The sequence below is a fragment of the Brachyistius frenatus genome, unplaced genomic scaffold (genome assembly GCF_029030835.1).
Source record: "Brachyistius frenatus isolate BFR_SWC_R1_liver_20210118 unplaced genomic scaffold, ASM2903083v1 Contig_70, whole genome shotgun sequence".
Classification (NCBI taxonomy): Eukaryota; Metazoa; Chordata; class Actinopteri; family Embiotocidae; genus Brachyistius; species Brachyistius frenatus.
Window position 1 is genome coordinate 891,897 of NW_027210669.1, and position 25,604 is coordinate 917,500.

The 25,604-nt window shown below is 44.1% G+C and overlaps 2 protein-coding genes across 3 annotated transcripts; one reads left to right on the forward strand and one right to left on the reverse strand.

Annotated features, from left to right (window-relative positions):
- The first annotated feature begins 1,339 nt into the window (after nt 1-1,339).
- On the forward strand, nt 1,340-6,822 carry slc16a13 (solute carrier family 16 member 13). The gene is made up of 5 exons (XM_069707637.1): nt 1,340-2,608; nt 3,010-3,153; nt 3,381-3,637; nt 3,852-4,383; nt 5,278-6,822. The coding sequence occupies exons 1-5, from the start codon at nt 2,176-2,178 to the stop codon at nt 5,502-5,504; spliced, it is 1,593 nt and encodes a 530-aa protein (XP_069563738.1). The 5' UTR covers nt 1,340-2,175; the 3' UTR covers nt 5,505-6,822.
- A 135-nt stretch (nt 6,823-6,957) lies between these two features.
- acap1 (ArfGAP with coiled-coil, ankyrin repeat and PH domains 1) lies at nt 6,958-24,310 on the reverse strand. 2 transcript variants are annotated; one of them, XM_069707635.1, is made up of 24 exons: nt 23,445-24,310; nt 20,498-20,555; nt 18,865-18,984; nt 18,549-18,602; nt 18,400-18,458; nt 17,704-17,887; nt 17,397-17,441; nt 17,176-17,271; nt 15,756-15,830; nt 14,848-14,960; nt 14,597-14,648; nt 14,306-14,406; nt 13,979-14,090; nt 13,583-13,800; nt 13,357-13,426; nt 13,091-13,185; nt 11,764-11,957; nt 11,490-11,540; nt 10,470-10,645; nt 9,959-10,068; nt 9,156-9,266; nt 9,014-9,075; nt 7,965-8,011; nt 7,594-7,683 (listed from the first exon to the last, which is right to left on the reverse strand). In XM_069707635.1, exons 1-23 carry the CDS (start codon nt 23,495-23,497, stop codon nt 7,968-7,970), a joined length of 2,253 nt encoding a protein of 750 aa, XP_069563736.1. In that variant the 5' UTR covers nt 23,498-24,310; the 3' UTR covers nt 7,594-7,683; nt 7,965-7,967. The 2 variants fall into 2 exon arrangements, with proteins under 2 accessions (XP_069563735.1, XP_069563736.1); XM_069707634.1 differs by lacking the exon at nt 7,965-8,011 and having other exon boundaries at nt 6,958-7,683.
- Between the last annotated feature and the right edge of the window lie 1,294 nt (nt 24,311-25,604).

Genomic DNA, 25,604 nt, shown 5'->3' on the forward strand with positions numbered 1-25,604 from the left:
ATTCCTGCAGCCAGGCAGACAGAGAGGCATGAGGTCAGGAAAGGATAAGGTCACTTTGCAGCTCGTTCCTTTCGCTCGCTTTTAAAGCGCGACGCAAACTCACCAAAACTGAGCGGCAGATCAGTAAAGATCAATATATTCATGATTTCAGCTTAATGTTACATAAACTCTTGGCACCACATTCATTGCTGATTTAATGGAGAAAAATACGTATTTGACTACGTAGAAGCTCAATAACTTAATAATTAATAATCTGTCACTTCTGCCGATTACTATGAAGCAGAAATATCAAATTAAAACTGCAAGCGGGAATGTGCGGGCCCTCGCACGCTGCACGTCGGGGAGCCGGCGGCCCCGACCCGCTGGATCCCCGACGTGCAGCACGCGAGCGTCCACATATTCCAGCTTGCAGTTTTAATTTAAATTAAAAAAAAAAAAATTCTCAATCTCGTTCTTTATTCTTCTTTTAAAAAAAATTTGCTTTTTTCGGCGGCTTTAACATCTTCAAAAACTCATGAAAGTTGGTGCTTGACGTGCAAAGTTTCATGAGGTTTGTAGCATCGTTTGACCTTAAACATCAACTTCCTGTGTCACGGCGAAACATCAAACTTAGCCACATCGCCCTGGCTGTACTCTATACTATATACTCTATACTTTATACTCTATACTCTACTATATACTATATACAAAACTGAATTTTGGGTCACTTTTTGGACGTGCTATAGTATGACTTTTTTTGAATATTTCGGACAACATACTTTGGCTATTTTGGATGACTTTTTTGACTTTTTGGAGTATGACCTTTTTCTGAACTGACATGCCTCAAGTTACTTCTCACTGTGAGGCAACTTAACACCACAGTCATACTATATCATGTCCGAAATCTGAAAAAAAAAGAGAAGTCACTTTTGGACTTTTTTTTTGTTTGTTTAGTTCAGTTTTAGTTGTGTTGACCTTTGGTTTGGTATAAGTATGACTGCACGTGGCTTACCCTTAGAGGGATTCGCCTTAAGAGGTCTCACCCTCCGTGAGCCACGTGGCTTACCCTTAGAGGGATTTGCTCTCCGTGAACCATGTGGCATATTAAGGGAATTCACCCTCAGTAAACTGTGAACCTCGTGTGTTACCTCGGCGGGTAAACCGTAAACCTTGTGTGTTACCTCGGCGGGTAAACCGTGAACCTCGTGCGTTACCTCGGCGGGTAAACCGTGAACCGTGTGTGTTACCTCGGCGGGTAAACCGTGAACCTCGTGCGTTACCTCGGCGGGTAAACCGTGGACCGTGTGTGTTGCGTTACCTCGGCGGGTAAACCATGAGTGTTGTATTACCTCGGCGGGGCTCGAACCCGTGTCTTCATGAGGTCGCTTCCGGCTCGGAGTAGGCGTCGTAGACCGCTGGACTATCTTCGGCGCTGGAGAATGAGTTGTGGCAGGAGAAAGAGTTTCACAGAGTTCACTCAGAGCTTTCCAGAGACTCAACCGACAGTCTGGTTAACTTAACAGGTAAAATATTCTACTTCACCAAGGTTGCTATTAATGGTTCAGATTCCATCTTGGCCTGTTGATGGTGATTCAACTTTTAGTGAAGTTGAAACGTTTGGAGAAATTGAAAAAGTTTTGCATACACTACACATTACAGGAAGATATTTAATATCACTGCAGACCTCCTTTGAAAACACGCGGCAGGAGAAAGAGTTTCACGGAGTTCACTCAGAGCTTCCAGTGACTCAACCGACAGTCTGGTTAACTCAACAGGTAAAATGGCGGACTTCCTGTTGAGTTGACGTAATGGTGCGATGTAGCTTTTTTGTACGTTTAGGTGTGATACACATGTCCACCGAATTTCGTGCATGTAGCTAAATGGAGCCGCCGGGGCATCTGTTTAGGGGGCGCTAGCGAGCCATTTGGCCACGCCCACTCGTGACTCCACTAAAATACCAAATTTTTCGCCGGGAGAGATGGGTGTACCAACATTCATGAGTTTTTGAACATGATAAAGCCTCCAAAAATGCAGTTGTTTATGTAGAATCATAATAATCGCTTGGATAACAATAGGGCTTTCGCACCCTAAAAACAGAATGCAGCGAAAGTTGGCTGAGGATTTTTGTTTTTTTGTGGCTTATCTGATTTCCATCCACCTGTCAGCAGTCACTTCCAGACTTCACCTCTCACCTACATGTTGTCAAACGAAGGCCGGCTTGTTAAGCAGCCTGGTCACACACATGGCAACAACCCTGAGAATTTAGTTAATCATTGCGGCTTTTTAACGACCAAGGAGATGATCCCAGACCTGTTCTGCACTCGTAAGACTGATTTATTCACGACAGCAGGGCTTCCCTTTGAACCAGCCCTCCTCGCTCTGCTGACATTCGTCGTCGACATGACCAACTCGAAGCCCAAATCGGAGAGCCGTAGCGATGACGCCGAGGGTTCAGATGGAGGCTGGGGCTGGGTGCTGGTGGCGGCCCTCTTCGTCAGCACGAGCCTCGTGTTCGGCCTGATGCGCAGCTTGGGGATCTTCTTCGTGGAGTTCGTCCAATACTTCGACGAGAGCGCTCAAGCCATTTCCTGGATTTCATCCACCGGCCTGGCAGCGCAGCAGTTCTTCAGTGAGTCACGAATAACACGAATAACGACTTGATTGTAATCATGCAGATAACGGTTTGTGTTTAATATTGATTATTTATTACCAGAAATCTAATCATTCAGTAAATAAAATGTAATTATTAAATTTAAAGAGAACACAAAAAAGAGAAAAAGCAGCAAATCCTCACATTTAAGAAGCTGGATCCAATGAATGTCAATTTATGGTGTTGTAGCACTTTGTTTTTTTCCTGTCAAATCTATTTGGCTAAAAATTGTTTGCGAAAAAAGAGCTGCAACTCACAAAGCAAAGTCTTACAAAGCACCAGCGGGTCCAAAATGCATGTGATACTGTTTTTGGCTTGAAGAAGTTGGTCGGGGTGATAAAATGAAGTTGTGTGTGAATGTGTGTGTTTGTTTTTTGCAGGTCCACTGGGTACCGCGCTGTGTAACGCCTACGACGCCAGGCTGGTGGTGATGACGGGGGGCTTTCTCTCCGGACTCGGACTCATACTCGCGTCGCAGGCCACCTGCCTCGTTCACCTCTACCTCACGATGGGAGTGATTTCAGGTGAAGTCTCGAAACGACACTGAAGATGAAGGCTTCAGTTCCTCGTCCTCATTAGAAAACATCCCTCCATTTAATTCAAGTCGCTTCACAGAGCAGGTCGTCTTCGTTTTTTTTTTGTTTTTTTAACCCTTTCCACCCTTTCGAGGAATAGACGAGGGCTTGAGGAGTCAAATTACAAGTCGCCGAACTGAGCCCTCGTGGTGTGCTCTGCTTCCTCCGTCCTGCAGGTCTGGGCTGGGGTCTGGTCTTCACCCCCATGGTGGCCACCGTCATGGCTAACTTCACCCGCCGGCGCACGCTGGCTCTGGGGCTGGCGTTCTCCAGCATCGGCCTCTCCTCCTTCGCGTTCAACCCCCTCTTCCAGCTGCTGGTGGAGACGTATGCCTGGCGAGGGGCGCTGCTCATCCTGGGGGGCCTCAGCCTCAACATAGTGGCCTGCGGGGCGCTCATCCGCCCGCAGAAGCCCGCTAAAGCCCCGACAAAGGTAGAGCAGACAGACGTAGACGGCGTCTACGTAAGAGCAGCCGTTGGTCCCGTGTGAGACTCGGCCACATGAAGCTGTGCCGTCAGCACAGAACAATCACACGGAGACGCCACCAATTAGTGAATTCATCCTGAAAACTGAAGCCGCTCTGAGAAGAATACGTTTGGGTGACCCAAGTTGACGCTCGGCGTGTCCTTCTTTTCCTCCCCGACAGGTGGATTCAGAGACCAAGTCCTCGTGTGCCGCTGTGCTGCGGCGGATCTCCTCCTACCTGGAGCTGTCGCTGCTCTTCGAGAGGCCTTATCTCACCTACACCCTGGCCGTCAGTCTCTTTAACGTGGGCTACTTCGTGCCGTATTTCCACCTGGTGGCCCACAGCCGCCAAGTCGGCTTCTCGGAGTACCAGTCCGCCTTCATCATGTCGGCCGCGGGCGCCACGGACATCCTGGGCCGCGTGGTGTCGGGCTGGTTCTCCGACCTGGGCCACTTTCGTCTGATTCATCTTCTGAGCTTCTGGACGGCTATGGCGGGAGTGTTCATCATGCTGCTGCCCGTCAGCTCCCTGTCCGGCTCCTACGCCGCGCTGATGGCGATCAGCCTCCTCTACGGCTTCTGCTCCGGCGCTCTGACCTCCCTGGTGTTCGTCGTGGTGCCCATGGTTGTGGGCATGGAGCGCATGATGGGGGGCCTCGGGCTGCTGCAGCTCCTCGAGAGCGGCGCGGGACTGCTGGGGGGACCTCTGTCAGGTAGGAGAACACTGAAGGGAGTGTTAGAGGAGGTAAACTCCGTTACACTGCAGGTATGTGATTATATCTGCCAGTGTACCAATGGCAGCTCGTTCCGTGTTATCGAAATGTGACCGCCATCAGTCCATAAACACACATTTACACGCCGAAGCCAACAGTAGTCAAACATTAAGTGGAGTGAGATGGGTCAATGAGTACTCAAGAGTCCTCCCTGTGTTTCCAACCTCACGGTTACAAATCAGCCAACGCAGAATCTCCTAAAGGGTCAGAAATGACCAAAAAAAAAACAGTATTTCCTCTCTTCTTCAAGCGATATCTGACCACTCAGGTTTAATTTAAATTTAACCTCAATGTTTTCACATATTATGTTCTTGTCAGAGATCGATGTCTCCACCTCCTATTACAAATTAGAAGAATGTAATTTCATTAATAACATTTTAACATATAGAATCAGCTTGTATGTTAATTTGGATAACGCACTGGTTTGAAAACAGCAGAGGGAAGTTAGAAAATCCTTTTTTCTTTGTTTTTTTTTTTTTTTTTTTTTTTTTTGCCGTATGAACTGACCTTTGGAAAACTCTCGTTCAACCTAAAAAGCCTCTTTGTTAAGTTTCTTGAGTGATTAAACACATGATTCTGCACAAACAGATCACTTCAGAGCGAAGCCACATTTTCTTAACGAGTGTTTCTTCCTCTTTGCCGTCAGTGTTTTTTAGTTGTTTTTTTTTACCTTGATGACTTTATTCAGGTCTCTTATAGGTCTTCTTTCATTTTCTCTCTGATTATCTCATTCTCACATATTTCATGCCACAGACATACAGTGTTTATGTTGTTGTTGTTGTTGTTGTTGTGACTATATTCTGTGTATTCATGTCAGTGTTTCTGTGTCTAAAGGGTTGCTCAAGGACATCACAGGCAACTACTTGGCTTCCTTCCTGATGGCCGGGTCCTTCCTGGTGGTCGGCAGCCTGACCATGGCCACTCTGCCTCACTACCTCTCCTGCAAGGAGCCGCCGCCTTCGCAGCGACGCCCCATCGACGACAAAGAAAAAGGTTCACATCCGGAGCTGCAACAGATGAATAGTTTGCCCTCGGACATAAATCAAAGACGAGCGGAGTGATCCGACAGGCGACGTCGGCCTCGGGACCGTCAGGTGAGGGTCCGTTAGCCGTGATGGCGTATTTGTTGTACCGCGGAGACTCTGACACGAAGACCGAAGCTTCCTGTGAGTCGGGAGAAAAGAGGCCCGACGAGTTCCTCACTCCGTTACACATCGTGACCTCGGCTTAATGTCGGAGCCGGGACCTCCCGACTAAAAAGAAAAACGCCGTTCGCGTACATGCGGCCGATGTATGGTGCCCAGTGAGACGCCGCGCAGGAGAGAAAAACGTGGAGAAAAGTGGGATCGGAATTGTTTTTGGACGTCAAAATTTCCGCTGACTTACGAAGAAACTGAGAAGCGGAACACTTTTATTTTTAAAATGTGAATCCGTCGCTGTAAGACCTGACCAGCATATTTAAAATTTGCACTTCCACGATTTATCTTTAATTGCACTCTTCTCATTTAAACTATAATCTTTTAACGTGGCACAGATTACAATTAGCACTATAAATACGACCCATTAAGTTCCAGTACAAAAGTCAGTAATACCAGTTGCGGATTGTACGTCCAGTACTTTATTATATTTAAAATGAAAAGAATCATTTAAGAATATATATGCGACGGAGAGAATGGATGATAATAGAAAAATTCTCTCAGCTCTCAGCGTTTAAACTGACGTGGCTTTTTTTTGCTGCACATTCCAAAAAAATCTGCAAAAAAAAAAAAGAAGTGAAATAACTGCAAACCAAAGGACACACATCAAAGTCGGCTCAGGCCCGGCGCTGGTCATGTTTTCCAGTTGGACTCCGCTTTGAAGGAGACCTTTAGATAACTGTTTTTACACTGTTGCATAATGTGTGTACGCAGATATGTGGACAGTTTCTCTGCTGTCGACTCTTACCTCAGGAACTTTATCATATTTCTCAGTAGGGATAAAAGAAGTGCATTTTCTGATGATACCTGAATTTTGTTTGCAGAAGCACTTCTAGCTGTACTTTTATAAACTATATGCCACGACTGTTTTGTTCAAACTGTAGATGTTTGTCTGTGAGAACAGCTGGATGAACACCGTGTTTGCAGCAGGAACGCAACGGGGTCACTGACCTGCTGGTTACCGACACTGACTTCAGGGTTGTTGTGATGCAAAAGGCATTCGGTTAATACTCGACAGTGGAGCAGCAGAGACTGCTGAAAGGTGAAAAAAAAGTTTAAATCAGAAGTATTGGTCCTGACAGACTCTTTAGTATTTTACCTCAAACGACCTGAAAACTCTCAGCAATATGTTCAAATGTGATATTTTGTACGTAACCATGAATTAAAAAGTATTTTGTTTGAATGCGTCTTTTCTCTCTAGTTTTGTTTCACTTTTCATCATGAGGCAGAATTTTTGTGGTAATACCACAAACTGACAGCGCCCCCTGCTGGTGTTTTGGCAGAAAAACAAGACTTGTACGTTCCAATCATCAGGACATAAGTTTGTGCTGTTGTTTATTTGATCTTAATACAAATAATCTCACATAATTTAGACAAAATAGACATGGACATTGTCCCTAATGTAAAAATCGGCAAACATTACAACTTGATGGAAGACAGTTGAAATAAAAGTTGACTTTTTGCAACATTTCTAAAAAATATTTTTACTTATTTTTTTTTTTATGTAACAAGTCAGTAGAAAAGGCAGAAAGATATATATATATATATATATTAAAAAACAAACAAAAAACAGCCCTTTTTGGTTAAAAAGAAGAAAAAAAAGCAAGAGATTTACTGGTTTTAATCAGAGTGATGGTGTTACCCTCTGCTAGACATAAAGACACCTCACGCTGATCTCATAAAGCTGCTCCAGTGTTTCCACTTGGACACGATTGTTCTGCTCTGACGTGTTCGCACAAAGAATTCAGTGTTTGGAGCGCCGGTCCCGTCTGAAGTCAGCACCAGCTGAGCTGTGACTGAACATGTGGCCGGTTGCCAGGGGAAAATGTGTGTTTGTCTGCGTGCCTGTGACCTGAATCTTTTCTTCGGGTCTGAAAGCATGTTCGTCGGCGGTGTAAAACTGGGCAGCCGGGTGGAGGAGGAGGAGGAGGAGGAGGAGGAGGAGGTTAAGGTTTGGGGTCCGCGCTGCGGCGTTTCAGCTTCTCAGGGTTGTTCGAGGCCATGTGTGAAAAGTCTCTGAAAATGTCCTGGTAGGTTTCATCACCTGGAATAAAACAAGAGAAGAAGACATGAGCCTCAAAGCTGCGGGCTTTCAGGAATACTAAAAAATTCACGCTCAAATTAATGCCATAATTTAATGTCTGAGCACATCCTCTATATTAATGAGACGCAGCTGTTTCTGAACCATCTTTCACCTCTGGAGACACATTTAGTTTTAATGGCGGAAACACCACCAACTATTTCCTGAACACATTTAGAGCTGTAGCCCTAAAGCAACACGCATGCAAATGGACGAATAAAACATGGCAAGCACATGACCTTTACCTCTTAGTTTGCAGTGGGTGGCACACTGCGCAAGCAGCAGAGACCAGCTGGACGTCTCAGAAGGAGGCAAAGAAACATGAGAGCAAAGACAGACAAGGATAAAGCACGTCAAATACTGAGCAGCAGTTGTTTCAAGCGGACAAAAACACCTTTCCATTCCTTCGTGAGTGAAAACCCCCCCACTAGAAAGTTAACAAAAGCTTTGATATGAACCAGAGGACAATCAGGAAAGAATGGAGTCGGCAGCTTGAAAAAGACACAAATGACAAAATGACAAACAAAACCCACTATTTGCCTTTAGCTCCCGAGCCTGGCTCCGATAAATATAAACAGGTCAATTATAAGCGTGTAAAATCTCAAACTGAGTCACTATTCACAGAATAGTGGGAGAAAATATTCCTTGAGAACCAAAACCAACGTTGAATGTAGCTTACATCACTGGAATAAAAGAAACGATAAAAAAGAAAAACTCTTGATAAAGTCAGCACACTGTACACACCGGATGTAAAAATATCCAAAATATCCTTCAGATGGACCAGATTGAGGTCTATTATATATAAATCTTCTTAAAGCTCAGTTATACAACAGTGAAACGCTGAAAACACCCACATGCAGCACTCTCTTTTGACAACGTATTGGGATATATTGTGGGCTTCAAAGTGCAGGATGATGTGCATTTGTAATTCAAAGTGCATGTGGACTCTGAATAAGAACGTTTCAAACAAAGTTCTCTCTTTGTTTTACAAGAGATTTCTTCATCTTCTGCGATCAATCAACCTGTTTCCGTTTACGTCCTCGTCGTACCCTGCGGTCGAGCTCCTTCTCCGTTTACAAGACTTTTTTTTTTTTTTTTTATTCTTTCACAATGAAGTCCATTATTTATTTATCTTTTATCTGAGAATGTCCTTGAATGGTAATCTAATCATTTAGCCCCCCCAGAGCCCAGCCGCTTATATGGTTCTTTATGGCCTGCAGACTCTTCCTGGTGTGGGCCAGCCCACCTCCCGTCCCCCCCACCACCCCCTCAGATCTCTGCCCCTCCGAGTGACCTGATTGGCCGAACGCTCCGTCCATCTCGCGCATCTCCTTGTTCATCTTGGCGATCCGCAACCTGAAACGACAGAAGATCAGTGAGAAGAGTTGCTGTTTTTGAACCGGTCTGCGTCATCTCCCTCGACTCGGAACACGTACAAAGTGACGATGTCGGCGTTTGCGTTGTCCACGGCGATAGTAATGGGGTCCTTTTGGTTCTTGTCCCTGGCGTTGTAGTCGGCTCCTCGCTTCAAGAAGAGACAAACCAACCTGGGAAAAACAAGTTTATTCTTCTTTTTGATGTGTGCAAGTCTTCTTTGCAACAATCTTGTTACATGCACTCAAATACAAACTCAGTCAACACCGAGAACAACACAACCATGGTGTTGAAAGGGTGAAAACTGCATCTCAAAATCATTCATTTCTCTTAAAGTCACTATTGGACTCCTTCGCTTGATTTGATGGGTTGGAAATGTAAAATAGGAAAAAGGAACTGAATTCAGTTTCGTCAGTTCTTGAAACTATCTGGTTAAAAAATGAACAGAAATTGCACATTATCGCCCAAACAGAGGTCTGAAATCTAAACCTGAGCTCGATGAGATTAAAGCCTCGCCTTTCTGATAAGTAGTGCTGCTTTCATTCGCTTCAGTTTGCCAAGTAAATATCCACATTCACACGATGACTCAGCAGAAGGTTGTAGTGGTCAACATCTGTACCAATAATAATAATTCTTATCAATCATGTCCAGATTATTTGTTCCCCCGCTGCATAGAAGATACCTCTGAATCTCCTTGACAGATGCAGAGTTTATCTGGCTTCATTACGGTCATGGATTCTGTTTATCGGTCTGTGTGTGTGTGTGTGTGTGTGTGTGTGTGTGTGTGTGTGTGTGTGTGTGTGTGTGTGTGTGTGTGTGTGTGTGTGTGTGTGTGTGTGTGTGTGTGAGCGTGTGCTCGTCGTACCCCGTGTGTCCCAGGATGGTGGCGTGGTGCAGCGGTCCTCTTCCGTTGCTGTCCGCCTGGTTCACGCTGGCGCCGTTCTGCAGCAGGAACTCGCAGGCGGCCAAAGCGTTCTGCTCGATTCAGAGGAACAGGTGAGCTGCTGTGTTGATTTTTGTTTTTTTGTCATTCACAGACGAACTACGTGTACGACCCTCTGAACTTTCCGCATTACAATCTTGTCTAAACAGGTTTGAAAAAAAATTATTTAAAAAAAAACCAAAAAACCCGCAGGCGAGGCCGAATGACTGCCTTGAAGTGTCGGATGGAAACGGCACCAGGCTGGTTCTTATTCTTACACCAATTATATGAATACAAATACCAGCCTTATCCTGAGGGTTTCTTCCCCTGCTTACTCGTGCTCTGAAGGTTTAATGTCGCTTATGAGATATTTTTCCGCACAAAGTCTATTTGCCAAAACCACCGAGATTCAACCTCCGGGTTAACATCAACTTAAAGCGAAGTCTCTCCTCACCACTGACACGGCCTGTATCAACGGGGTGCTCGACTCCTCGCCCACGTTGACCCAGTTGACGTCGGCTCCGTGGGCCAAAGCGTCAGCCATCACGGGGAAGTTCTGCAGCGCAGCCGAGCGGTACAGCAGCGCCCCGGGATGGAGACCGCTGAGATCCTCATGTTCCTCCTCCACATCTGAGAGGAGAAATGGGGTAACGTATCTTAATTTGTTTAATTTCATTTTTTTTTAAAGTTTTCGGGTTCAAGCCGCGAAGGAGCAAAACGCAGTTTTTGCATCAGTTTATTGTTATCGGGGTTCAAAACACTGCTAGGAAACAGCACATGCCACTTTTAGGAGGTTGCGTATGATACACTTCGGAAACAGCATATGGCACTGGAACGAAATGGCGTACAGGACTGTTAAGTAATTAAATTACACTCAAAAACTTTCCTGAACTTTTTTCATCTCACTTTTTCCAAGATACTGATCAATTAAATTTAATAGGGTGTGGCGTAGCACAGAAATGGACCAAAATCAGCAACTGTTGGGCCAAACATCACACAACTTGCAGGACGTGTCCATATAAGTACCTGATACAGGCCCTGAGAGTGTCATCTCATCCAAAACTACCACTGGGGGGCGCTACAAGTATTTGTAAAAAGGTGGGCGTGGCATAACAAAAATCAGACTACAAATTGGGAATTGTTTGTCCAATTGTTACAAAACATGCGCAACACGTTTCATAGTAGTGTTGAAGAAAGTGTATAAAACGTGTGCATGCGCGTGGTGCTCATAAATCAATGAGTTTGTCCAATCATCACAAAAGTTGGTCGATGTTTATGTTGAACTTTAGTTTTGGCCGTTTGAGCTGCTTCCTTCTGTTGAGCGCCGAAGAGCCCGAAACCCGCGAATTGATGTCTGCGGCTAAAAATGAGATGGTGTGTGTGTGTGTGTGTGTGTGTGTGTGTGTGTGTGTGTGTGTGTGTGTGTGTGTGTGTGTGTGTGTGTGTGTGTGTGTGTGTGTGTATTTTATCTCACCTTTGTTAAAGCCCGTATTGTTTGTCTGTAAAAGGTCACTGGGACTTAGCCCTGAGGCGAGAGAGAGAGAGAGAGAGAGAGAGAGTCATGATTACTGGTTTATCCTGCTGACTGCCACAACAGCAGCTCACGCACAGATGAGATCCAGCAGACCGGCCCACAAAGATTACCAACTTCTGCTGGATCGCCAAGTTTGAGGATTCTGTGTAAGTGTGTGTTTCTATTTCGTCGACGTCAGCAGGAGCGAGCGACGAACTCAACGAGGGGTTTTTACCTGTGCCCCGAGCCAGCGTGGTTCGGTTGGGTTTGGGTTTGAGGGGCGGCCGCTGGGCGGTCCGGTCCTGCGTGGCCGCTCGGTTTCTCTTGGCGCTGGATTGCCTCAGCGGGGGGTTCCTCCCGGTCTCGGGGAGCTTTTGGATGAACTTCTTTTCGACGTACTTCGATCGAATCCATGACTCTTTGTCTCCTCTGAGGGACGGAAACATTCAGAACAGACAGACAGAATGAGAGACAGATGTAAATGTCTCCAGTGAGACGTGCGTGTTTTGTCAGTATGTTTCTCGCAACTGAGACACAAAAACACGTGTTTCTGAGGCGCAGAGACTCTTTTAATGGAGTAATGAATTCAGTTAAAAACACTGTTCAGGAGTCAACTCGCCTTCTTAGTTTAGTATCTAAATACATCGCAAACTTTTTTTTTAGATCCTTAAAACACGGGAAAAAATAAAATAAAAATAAAAACCGACCAAAATAATAGAATAATGCTACAAAGAAAACAAGACAAGACTGGAAACTCATGCTGCTTGAACCATGCAGCCTCACATCGAGCTTCCTGAGGACACTTTCGTCACAACGTTAACCATCTGTTACTCATGTACCTGTTGCACTTCCTGTCTGCAGCGATACCACACAGAGGAGAGAAGAGGAAGTCGAAAAATACGTTTAAAAGGAGTTTAAAAGCTGCTGATAAATGACACGGACCTTTACACCCGTCACTGAGCCTCTAATTCTCTCGAAGCTTCCTCCTCACACTCACGGCAGACGTATGCTTTTATGTAATGCCATCAACGTTACTGAAGAGTGCGCTACTATTTATTTGCTGTGTTTTCTGCAGCTGAACTGACGGGGATGTTGCGTCAACCACTTTATGAATAACGGCAGGAAAAGGTGCTGCAGCTACTACGTCAGTGTTGCAATTCCACAAAGTTACAAGAGAATAGAATAATTCAAATCAAAGCAGCCAAGGCAGACGTCCCGACTTTTACTGCCGAACATGGGTCAAGCTCCAAAAACTATACATTTCCCACAATGCAACAGGTGGTGCATTTCCGTAGCCTCCTCCTGCCTGGTAAACGCTCACATCTTTTACCCTCCATAGTCCCCATTTCCAAAGTATTTCCTGCTGTAAATGTGTAATCTAGTCCAAACCAAGACGACCCTGATGACATCATCGTCTCAGACTGCAGAGATTCAGAGGATGTTTTTTTTTTTTTTACGGACAAAGGATCCTCTCCAATGACAAGAAAACTGATCTGCGTGTGTAAAATCAGTGGAATTCCCCTTTAAATTGTCTACACCGGGTCATGTTCATTGTTTTTTACCTGGGACTGGAGGAGTGGGGCTTCTTGATGGTGATCTCGTCGATGCGAGCCTCATAGATCCGGTTGATTACCGTGTTTCCTAATTCACACATCAGCTAAAGAAAACAAAGAAATGAGAACAAAATGATTTCTTTCAGTGCAAATGACTTTTTTCGGGGGTGGGGGGGGAGATTTAGTTAAAGAAAAGTATTAAATACACTTTTTGTTCACAGAAAAAGGACATTATGGAGGTTGGTGTCGTTATTGTAGTTGAATAGTTAAATTACCTTAACGAGCTCCGGCTCCCAGGAGTCCAGAGTGAGGGAGCGTACTTTGGAGAAATGGACTCCAAGGCTCCTGTTAGAGGGGGAAACCATTATATCACAGGTTTCAAGGCAAGTGTGTGTGTGTGTGTGTGTGTGTGTGTGTGTGTGTGTGTGTGTGTGTGTGTGTGTGTGTGTGTGTGTGTGTGTGTGTGTGTGTGTGTGTGTGTGTGTGTGTGTGTGTTTGTACCTGTGTATTCCCGAGCAGATGATGCAAAGCGTGATGCCCAGGTTGATGGAGGCCCACTCGGGACCGGGCTCTCCGCAGTCGCAGCACTCCCTGTTCCCCTCGAGCGCCTGAACCTCCTCCAGCGCCTTGTAGCCCTTGTTCTCCTGGTTCGCACCTCCTCCTCCGCCTCCTCCTCCTCCACCCAAAGTGTTCGCTGACACCGAGCTGCAGCGCTGCCGCTGACAACACGAAAACGCAGGAATGAGGACACAGAACTTACCGTTATCTGTGCGGATTAAACTCCCACTGAAAAATGTGTGTGTGTGTGTGTGTGTGTGTGTGTGTGTGTGTGTGTGTGTGTGTGTGTGTGTGTGTGTGTGTGTGTGTGTGTGTGTGTGTGTGTGTGTGTGTTCTCACAGGGCTGTGTGTGTCCTCTCTGTGCTCCTGGAAGGCCGAGGCGATGCTGTTTTGGACGGCACTGATCCATGCTTGCTGCTGCCTTTCTGAGTCCGCCTGCAACAAACAGCATCTACACACACACACACACACACACACACACACACACACACACACACACACACACACACACACACACACACACACACACACACACACACACACACAGTGACCATTCAATTTCTCAGCATATGAGAGACTGACGTGGACAAATTCTCACAGCACAACACCGTGTTTTGCAGGATGCTCGTATGTCACGTATGCACGAGTGCACGAACACAAACTCACTTTGACGGCGAGACCACTTCAAAGCAGGACCGTCGCTCGTTTTCGGCGCTGGGCTTCACCGTGCACAGACGCAGGTCCTCCACCACAACGGTGGGCTGGTCCTGAGAGAGAGAGAGAGACGTGGACAGGACAAAAACACATCAGGTCAGACAGTGTGTGTGTGTGTGTGTGTTTGCGTTACATACACAGTTGTGTGTTTCCACAGACTCCAAAGGCTGCTCGTGTTTTTTTTTTTTTTTTTTAAAAGTGTATTTGAGAAATTGTGACATTTTGTTTTAAAAATGGTTTTACCTTGAACTTCTTCTGATACACCAGCTGATTCTTCTGAATTGAAAACCAGCGCCTGAGGTGGAAAAAAAACCAACAACAATAAAAGATAATAACGACAATTTGTTGTCGCACGAGCCAACAAAGAAGACCCATTTTTTTGAATGTACGCCAGGATGCACAGGGGTGACATCCGAGTCCTTTTAGTGATGCCTATGGAGGTAATCAGACACTGCAGCTGCTCCGTGGGAAGGACTCGGTGGTCAAACTCGTACCTGCTCCAGGTCTTGAAGGCGTTGCTGGCTCTCTTATACAGGTAGCCCTCCATTGCAATCCCATTGGCTGCGTCAGGATTGAAATCCATGATGGAGTCATCGTAGGCCACGTCCTTGAAATGTTCAAGAGATACAGGTCACTTTGCAGGGATTTGAAAGCTTTATTTAAAGCTGCATCATTGTTTATCTGGTTTAGAGCCTATTTCTTTTTAGTTTTCATTGTTTAGGGAAACGAAACAAAAAAAGATGTATGTCATTTAAAAGAGTATTCCTTCTCAGTTCGTGTAAGTCTGCTTCCGGAAGTTCGTCACTTTCCTCAAAAACGGCCACCCGCGTGCTTAACCGGAAGTGACGCTTGTAATATTTGAACGGGTCGCCTTGAAAATATCTTCCGGCTTTGCTTGCTCATTATACAACAAAAAAATGACCGTCGATTTTGTGCTGTCTGTTTGTATGGCTTGGATACGACAACAGCAGAGTTGTACTTAGTGAGAAAAAAAAAAAAAACGTCAGTCTCAGCAGTTTGTTATTGGGTTTTGTTTGGCCCCGCCCCTTCTGCAACGTAGCCAAAATGGGGACCGTTTTTGGCGAGACGTGTACGTCAAAACGTGTACAAATAATATGAACCTCCTTGGCTCCACTGCATTATCCGTGTGTTGGTTAATATGCGTGAAGAAAAGGTTGTTTTGTCACTTATTGTGACATCAGAAATAGACCAGATATCCCAGCGGTGGTCATGTTGCCTGTTTGCTGTCTTAATGTGGAAATAGGACATTACCAAATAGTAACTTTCCCAATTCACACCTCCCTAAACTCACAGTCGTTTCTTGTCGAAACTACATTACCCACAATGCCACCTAAACAGGATGGCTGCCCTTCAGGTTGTACATTTTTCATAACTGTATTACCTTTTTCTTGATTGCCGCATGCCTTTGCTCGATGTCCCTCTTTTCCCTGGCAGAGTTCAGAACAAACTGGGTGTGCTGTCAAAACAGAAAAAGACATAATACATTTAAATCAATTTCTGTAGGAGGTGAACATGAAATGTTTTTTATTTTTATTTTAAACTCTTCTTTTCTGTTAAGCAATCTTGACTTTCACTTTTATTCATGTCGGTGTAGAACGAGATTTCATGCAGATTCCATCAGACCGTAGTTTTCTTTCATTTTCCTCTCTAACGTGTTTCCTTCTTTGAGAAAAGAGATCGAGTCGAGTTATCGCCCCTGCAGACTCTTCTGGAAACAGGAATTAGGAAGTGTTGAAACGAAGAAACAACACGGGTGGTTTCTCTTGTAGAAAAATCTGCTTTAGTGTATTATCCCCGGTCTCTTTCCATCTCTCTCTCGTCTCATCTGCTTTTATTAATTTTTTTTCGGACTCCTATCATTTCCTGTTGAAAAAGGAAGAGCTCGTGTTGTGGGTTCATTCGGCTCGGAGAACGTTTTCACAACTCATTTCCTGTTTGAAATTCTTTTAATTTAACAAAAGAAACACTCAACAGCAATACTGCCGATCCTCAAGGCTGACGGTGCAGAATATATTTGTATTTTTTTTCAGTTTCAGAGAGCGGGCACTAACACACACACACACACACACACACACACACACACACACGCACACACGCACACACACACACACACACACACACACACAGAGACACAGACATGTGAAATATTTCCTGTTGTTGCTCACTTTTTCCTGTCACGATGAAAGTGTGGTGTCATCTCGTGACCTGGTTGCATGTGGTTTAGCCGAGCAACGTTTTTTTTAAATTTTATTTCTTATCACTAGAGATACCACGTGGTTTATTAACATTGTTTTGTTACATTTAACATCTGGCTCTATATTTTATGTGCCACTGAGCAAAAAGCAAATATTCTTGAGCTCATTTCCTGCCACGTAAAACATCTGTAAAGCCTGTTGTGAATGATTGAACGCTGTATAATTACATCAGCTTTGAGCTGTCTTCTTTGTTTAACCGAGGCAACTTTTACAGCAGATTTTGACCTCCAGCTGTCGAACTGCAGTAAGCAGAGAACTCCGGCGAAAAATGAAGTAATTGCACAAATTTGTGGCTTGCGACTGTGATGTTTTATGATTAAAACTTGTATATACACGAATTTAAAACGCAAATTTCTCACTTTCCTGAAAGAGTGTTGATGAAATTAAGATTTTAAAGTTCATTTCAGAAGATGTCTGTTTTTTTTTAAATTTTTCCTTCCGTCCCTTTATCGTTCGTTTCAGTCGCAGACGTCCAAGTTAACGTCTGAAATGACTGCTCGATTACTTCCAACCAAAATGGAGTTGCGAAACACAGGAAATAATCACCTCTTCATTGAGTTTTTGTCGATAGTCATCCAGTTCTGACAGAGACTTGTGGCCCAGTTGGAAGAACTGAGCTTGGGCCTCCATCAGCGACAACATCTGACAGAAATGGTAAGAAAGCAGTTGGAACAGACGGACGAAACAAATCCGGTAAAAGTGCCCGATAAAGTATGAATTTAAAAGATCCACGTCTGTATTTGTAAGAACAAAACAAATGAACTGACTGCCATCAGGATGTCTGTCTTCCTCTTGGACTCGATGACATTAATCTGAAACAAAAAGAAAGCCGTGTTCAAAGAGTCTGTTTCTATTTTTCATCGCCAGCTCGGCCACAACCGCAAACCTGTTATCTTTCACAGCATGATATAATCCGACGTGCTGCTGTGGTTTATCCGCTATTTTTATTTCATTTTTTTTCCCAACAGACCAACTTGAATGAACCCAGCATCATTTGAATTTTGCTTTCTGCAGGTCAATAAGGTGATTTTGTTGTTTTTTTGTCTTTTCACCGCTTCGAGCGTCTTTTCTCACCTCCAGGACGTAGTCCAAGGCCTCCGACCGAAAGGCCCGGCGCGCGTTGAGCAGCGCGTTGCTCGTCTCCTCCACTTCGTGCGGCTTCCCGCGCGGCGCCTGAGCGTTGCGGCCCAGCGCCCCCTCCAGGCTCTCGCTGCTGCGCTCAAACTCTTTTCGCACGTCCTTGAACCGACGAACGTCTCTGGAAGGGACGCGAAAGGGAAGAGGAGAGGAAAAGTTTGGGGTTTTCGTCCTCGTGGTTCTGCGAGTATTTCACCTCAAAGTGAGCAGAAAGTTAAGCTGAGGACCGTTTCTACGTCTACAAGGAAATTGCAGGCAGTTGCTAAATGTTTTGGTGAAATTCTCTGGATTCACTTTCCTTGCAGATTTGAATATCGTGCTCACGTCATCTTTTATTAACATGGCCCGATAAATACGTTAAGCGTTGATAGTTTTTATGTGGTTTCGCACTGTTTGAATTCTGCCATCGCGTGCCGTCTCGTATCTAATCTACCCAAATGGTTCCCGTCACAGGAGCAAGATAAAGTATGAGGATGAAGAGGATGAAGGGTCATAAGCTGCTGCTGACGGTTGGCAGACATGGAGCAGAGTGACTCAGTCTGAAGAAGGTGTCTGAGTGATGCTGTTGCCGGTGGAGAGAGAGAGAGACGCATTAAAGGATCAGATAAGACAAACAGGCCGGGCTGCACTCACTCTTTCACAAAGGTCTGCAGCTTCGTCTTCACCGACTTCTGTGTGGTCTCGATCACATCCTGAAAGGAGACGGAGACGTACCGCTTTACGGCGAGCACAGATAAATTGGCGTCATGGCAACAGACAGACAGACAGGCGGACGGACTCACCGCCTGTGCCTCCGAGATCAGAGTCAGCCTTTGGGAAAACTTGTCCAAGCACTCCTGCAAGAACAGACATCTTAAATCGGACTCCCGTCACATCTTAACAGAACTTTGTTTTTTAAGTACCGTCTTTATTAAGAAGTTAAAGTGCGGTTATTATGATCCCAAGTGCAATTCCATCTTTTCAGTTATGCGCAAATATTCTTTGCTGAGAAGTTTCCTTTTTTTAAAGTGAATTTTTTGAGAGCATCTGAGTTGGGAAAATAAGGTGAGAGATAAATAACTCCCCCGATGAGGTGGCGTGTGAGTGTTCGCTCCTCACCTCCATCATCTTGTCCCCGGAGCAGTGGTGTCCCAGCTCCCGCAGCCCGTTGACGAAGCTCTTGCTGGTCTGGCAGTAGACTCTGCCGGCCTCCAGCATGGCCTGGCATTGTTTCACAAGCTGCACGACACAAATACAGTTAAATCTCTCCTGGAGACTCCCGACAGGAGGAGCCGGAGGCAATAAATGTCGTAACCGGTATGAACGACTAAAACATAACAGGAAGTTAAAGCGATGTTTTCATGCTGAATTTAACCTCCTGCTTTTTAATCTGTAAATAGATTTAAGGTATCAAACCGTAGAAGACAACAATATACCAAATACTTCTAAATATTTACTATCTTTGGTTTATTTTTATACTGAGGAGAGTTTATTTTTTAATATATATTACATTTTAAATAGTAACATTTCCACACAAAAAAAATTGGACTGGAGTAAAAGCTTCATCCATGAATTTGGCCTCTTGAAACAAGCTAAACTGTTGGCCAATCAGTGGCTGCTCATTTACACATCCAGTAGACAAGCAGCAACATTAGCCATAATTTCAAATCGTGTTTTTCTTCATTGTTTATTTAGCACCTGAGTGAAATATCTGTCTTCTCACCATGCTCAGCTGGTAGGCAGGTGAGCTGTGTTATTCACACAAAAAACCCACTTCTGGGTCATGACCCACCAGTTGAGAAGCGCTGATGGAGAGCCAACTACAACATTAAACTGGTATTTATTCATGAATGCATCAGTAGGCAGATAATAATCCAATTAAACAACTCTATATACTCGGTACAACTCATGGTGAGAACTACTTTTACTAGTTATTTTATGTGTTGCAGGAGTTTTAGGTAACTTTGTTCTGAAGCATATCTGTTGCAACACAACATCATTTCTGTCAAAAGAGCACAACTTTATCCAAAAGTATTTTTTTTGTATCTGTCTGTATGTCACGTACAGACAGATACAAACATGTTGCAGCAGGATATAATGCAATTTTAGGTTTTTTTTTTAATCTCATAAAAGCATCTCAAGCAAGCTTTTTTCTTTGTTTGGGAGGGAGGTCATCGACCAAGCAGAAACACTGCAGCCGCCGAGGCGTTTGCTCAAGGGCACTTCCTCAGAGCAGATGAAATGAACCCGAGGAGCTTTTAAACCCAGTTAGTTGGTTTTTAAAAAAATTCTGAACCACTTCAACTCCCTGCTGCCGAATCAGGCGCTTTGGATGCTTATCGAGTCTCATCAGGGAACAGAAAACGCAGATGTGACTGATGTCTTATTAGATGAATAGATCTGAAACTGCAACACGGATTAACACAAACGACGTGGGAGGGAAATATAAGGTCAAAGCAGAACAATGTGCAGTTCTCTGTCGCAGGACAATATGATGGGGAAGCAGCGGCTGCAGCTAGTTCCTGCTTACTGTCAGGTGAAAGAACATCTCAAACACCGACGGCCATCTCTCACTTCGCTTGAGGTGTGTGTGTGTGTGTGTGTGTGTGTGTGTGTGTGTGTGTGTGTGTGTGTGTGTGTGTGTGTGTGTGTGTGTGTGTGTGTGTGTGTGTGAGATGAAGGGGACATCTTTGAGCAGTGACTAAGAACTGTGATATAAAAGCCTCTGCAAGTGTCGGTGTGTGAATCTCACCTTCTCCAATCGCGTCTCGAGTTCACTCACATCGTTCTGGACGACTTCGATGTCCGCTCTGAAAACACAGAAAACACACCGTCCTCGTGTCAAAGGTTACTACGGAATTACTAATAACGGATTTATCCATATGTTTGACCGGTGAAAAGTTTATGAATTACTTCATGAGAGGTGAAATGAGTTGATCATTTTTGCTTCAACGAGTCATTTTTGAAGTAATTAAGCATTCAAATACAGCAAAACGTTTGTCTCACGTGCATCTTTTTCTGTTTTACGTCACTTTAAATTGAGGACTGTTGGTTGGAAACAGGTTTCACAATGAATGTCTTCTTTCGTGCAAATTTCTATAAACATTATTCTCCATTTTATGATGTAATACTTTATGCATCTGTGTTGCATGTTTGATTTTTCTAGCTAACAAAGTACCATAATTAATGTCTTGTGTATTTGTACCGACATTAATTTCTCTGCATGTTTGTAGATTCAATCAATCAACAAATCAACTTATCGTCTTTTTTTTTTTTTTATTTATTGTGTTCCTTCTATCCAGAGGCTGCTGATTAAAAGCCTTCAGGGCAATGATTAAATGTGCACTGTCATTGTTGAATAAACCAGGTAAGAAAAATGAATCTATAAATGAAAAAAAAAAAAAATAATAATAATAAAATCAACATATCTACATAATAGAAATAATAATTTGTTGCAGCTTTATTTGAAATATCCATCGTAAACTGTGGGAAAATAAAAGAATAATGCTGACGTATTAATAAGCCTGCAAAAGATGTTTCATTTTCCTAAATCCCACTTTCAATAAAATACTTTTCATTCATAATTTATTTAGTTTTTTCAGGGTTTCAGATAAATGTCAGCACCTCATCTTTCATTCTTCAACGCCGCTAATTTCATTTCATTTTCAAAATATAAAAGTATTTTTCTACACGTGCACAAAAATACTGCTTATTCTGTTATTTTAATGTTGTTCAGTGCAGCCCCGGCCTTCGGACATTCTGCACATATTTCACGGCTGCTGCTATTTCAAGCCCCGAGCACCTTTTTTACACTCACTTCACTGTAATTCAGCCTGATTTTATTTGGTATTTTTAGAAGCTTTTTGTGACCTTCAGCAGAATTTGGAAATTCATTCCTGTGGGTTTGAAGAGAGTTTAGAGGACACTTTAGCCATTGACCTTTTGTGTAGGCCTGCATGACTGCACGGACAACAATTCTAGTGTAGGAGAGTTTGATAGATGCACAAAAAGCCCTTCAGAAGTCATTTTGCGCAGCCATTTCTTTTCGTTTTGCCGTGACAGTTAGTATCTCTGTCTGCCTGTCGTCTCTTCTCAAACCAACAGCTCAACCCATGTGGTTTCCGCTGCCTTTCACCAACAGTACAGAGATACAGAGAGACAGAGGAAGACGAAAAAAAAAAAGAAAAAAGAAGAGGCGAGTCTGAGAGAAGAGAGGAGGGCCGCAACAGACAGTAACTGTTTGTGTTTTGTTGGTGCGGGGAGGTTTGAATCAAAGTCTGAGGTCATGTCCTCTTGAAATACGACCAAATGACATGTCAGCTACAGAAAGAAGGGGAGCAAAGAGAGGAAGATGTTTAAAACAAATAAAAGGAGGCCCCTGTGGAGGAAGATTGAAAGGTGAATTGAGTGAAGGAGGCACATCCTTTTCTTCTCTCTCTGCATGACAGGCAGAGAGTAAGAAAGAAAGTTTAAGGCAGAGCTGAAGCTCGAGTTTCCGCCGCGATTCTCCCCACAGACAGAAAAACCACACTTCCTGTCTCCTGTTGATCACCTCAGCACATCTCGACTCGCTTCCTGCTGCCCTCCCGCCCCGCTTGTCACCCAGCAACAGGAGGTAGCACATTTGAGCGACCGTCCCGAAGGCTGTCAGGACAGTTTGTTTCCCCCCTCGTTTTGTCATGTTTTCCTTCCCTTTTCCTGCCTCTCTATTTGATTGACTGTTTGATAACGCCCCCCCTTCCTTCTCCACCTCCTCGGCTCCTCGGCCTGACACGAGGCCTCGCCGCCGCCGCCACAGCAACTCAAACTTTCCACCACTGTTTGCATGCCTCGTAAATTCAACAGAGAGAAAGAGAGAAAGAGAGAGACTAAGAACTGAAATATGCCAAATCAGCTGGACCGGGTGACACCAGCCACTTTTTGACTCAGGCAAGGAGCCAGAAGCTGCAGAGGCACACCCAAGTTCTGCCAAACGCTCTCTCGAGCCACTTGCAAAACCAACTGCAGTGACACTTCCCTCTTGATTACGCCATGATGCTGATGTTGAAAGGGAAATTAATTGTCGTCTGCTGCTCACAGTGACAGCTAAGTTAAGGACTTTACACATTCGGCTATTTAATGAGTTTTTAAAATGACGTGGAAAGTAAATCTTTGCCTAAAAAAAATAAATTAAAAAAAAAGTTTCAGGAAGAGGCTAAATAAAATCCCTGTTTGGAAAACCTAGTAATCGTTGTAACTCTCTGTGAAAGGTGTTTTAATGACAAAATTGAATTCCCAGAGCTTCTATAAGTTTCCTGTGGATCAATGATACATCATACAGCACAACCCCCCCCCCCCCCCCCAAAAAAAAAGCATCCACGGACCTGCAGGCCTGCTGTCTCATTATAGCGACCCCAGCAATTACATAACATGGCTTAACCTCAGAGCTGATACTTAGCAGCTCAAACTCTCCTTGTTGGAGACCAAAAAGTCTCCATAACAAAGGAATGGTCTGTTTGTTTTTTTCTTTTGTTAGTAGAAGCACATTATTCCTTATTTAAACCCCCCCAGGAAGTAAACTGAACTCTGATTTCTTTGGTGTTTTTTTTTTCTGTGCTGCTGCTGGAGGTCATAGTTCAACCTTTTTTCATAGGCCACATCACCACAAGTAACAAAAAAAAAACACACACACAAAAAAGGTACAGGTGGAAACTCTTTACCTGAAGCGCGGAGAGTCCTTCAAACACTCCTCGAAGTCCAGCTTCACTGTCATCCCCTTCACGCGGGGAGATCACCAAAGCGCTTCTGTATTTTTATTCCCTTTGATCCGGAGATGATCAGCAGCCTGACGGACAGAAAGTTAGATCTGCTCTGGGCTTCTTTCTTCTTCTTCTTCTTCTTCTTTTAACGGCGGCTCATGGTTGTTGTGTGATCTGTATTCCTGCCGCTGGTCGTCCTCCGCCTTTCTGCTTTCTGCTTTGTCTTCGCCTCCGATCTCAGTCTGAACGCGACCTGTCACCACTTATGAATGAGCTCGGGGGTGGGGGGGGTGTTAATTGCGTTACTACCATCTTATCCGGCCAAATTTAAAATAAATAAATAATAATAATTAAAAAAAAAATAAGCAAAGCGAGACGGTCCGTGTTCCGGTGGACGAGACGGTTTCCTTGGAAATACTGGGATGCTTGATTGATCGGCACGGATCGATACTCCACATGTGAGAAAGATTCAATCAACGGATTCCGGATAACTGCCGTCTCTCTCTCTCTCTCTCTCTCTGCAACACACACACACACACACACACACACACACACACTTGATCCAACCCCCTTCATTTCACGTCTCACTATTTCCGGGTTTCTTGCCCATGGCAAAATTGTGGTTTTGAAGGAGGAAACTGCACAAAATGAGAGGTTTACACTTCAAAGGCTCTAATGATTCCTTCACTTAACTCCCACCAGGTCGCATCGCATGAAAACATGGAGCGTTGAGTGGCCTGTATAATCTGGCTGATATTTGATATCATAACTACATGCAGCCGGCCGCGTGGGCTGTTTCTCCTCCTCTCAGTTCGTTTCTCCACTTGCTGTTTTCCACTCTGCAGTTTCACTGAGCTGTGAGTTCTCGTGCACAGACTGGGTGTGTATTCTCGTCTGGCAACCTCGCCTGCTTTTCGTGGAGGTGTTGAGGTGTTTGAGGAACCTGCCCGTAATCTTCCCAACAGCCGCTGAAGCGTAAATCTGCCAAGAAAAATAAACCAAACAAAAAAACAGAAAAGCAACGCAGGGTTAAATGCTCATCCGAGATATGTGATGGTAAGGAACAGGTTATAAGTCAAAATCCATAATTAGATTGTGAGTTGAAATTTTTAAATACTACGTGAAAAAAATGAGTGCTTACCAGATTCTAATAAAAAAAAAAAGAAAATGAAATTATTATGCGAATGTAGAAATGATGAAATAATAATTTACTCAGACCAAATAGCAACACAAATTTTAGCTTTGAAATACGAGATACTAAGTCAACAGACAGACTTTCAAATAATTCAAAAATACAAAATACTACTAAATAATCATGATTTACTTCATCAAAAAAGAGATACTGAGTTGAAAATCTGATTTAGTAAGTCAAAGGAGAGACTTTCCGAGTAAAAATGAGATACTATATCAAAATGATGGCTTACAAATATGAGATAAACATGAAACACCAAACAGCAGAACTCCCCAGTGGAAATGATGAGATACTGCATCAAAACTACGATTTACTACGTTCAAGTGACAAGATATAAATCGAAAACATGGTCTAATGCTTCAAAATTTTGAAATCCTGTGCAAAAATTGCAAGATCAAAACAAAGACCCTTTTAAGTAAAATACATTGAGACTCTCAAGGAATTATTTCACTTGAGTTGGACTTCGGCTACCTTGAGATTTTAGCATACTAATTTTCTTTTCTGGTATAAACGGGCTTTCATAATCCTGACAACCCACTCCGGCGTGTTGGGCAACATTAAATAAACAATCTGCACGTTGTTTTCATCACCACAAGCTGGTGGAGTCAGACTCTGAAGCCTGTGGTTGACTGGGAAGTGTAATTACATCTGCTTAACAGGCTCGTCCGTCTGTGTTCACAAACAATGCACATCCATCCTTCCATCCATCCATCCATCCACCTATCCGTCCATCCATCCATCCACCTATCCGTCCATCCATCTGATGTGTGTGGCTCCCCCTGCTGTTCTGAAACAACCATTACAGGCATGCAGGCAACACTATCACTATTTTTGATCATCTTCTTGCCTCGCTTTGGTTCATGATGCATGTGATGTTTCTCCGTAGGCGTCTGTGTCAGAGGCTGTCAGTTTCGTGATGCGTTCACTGA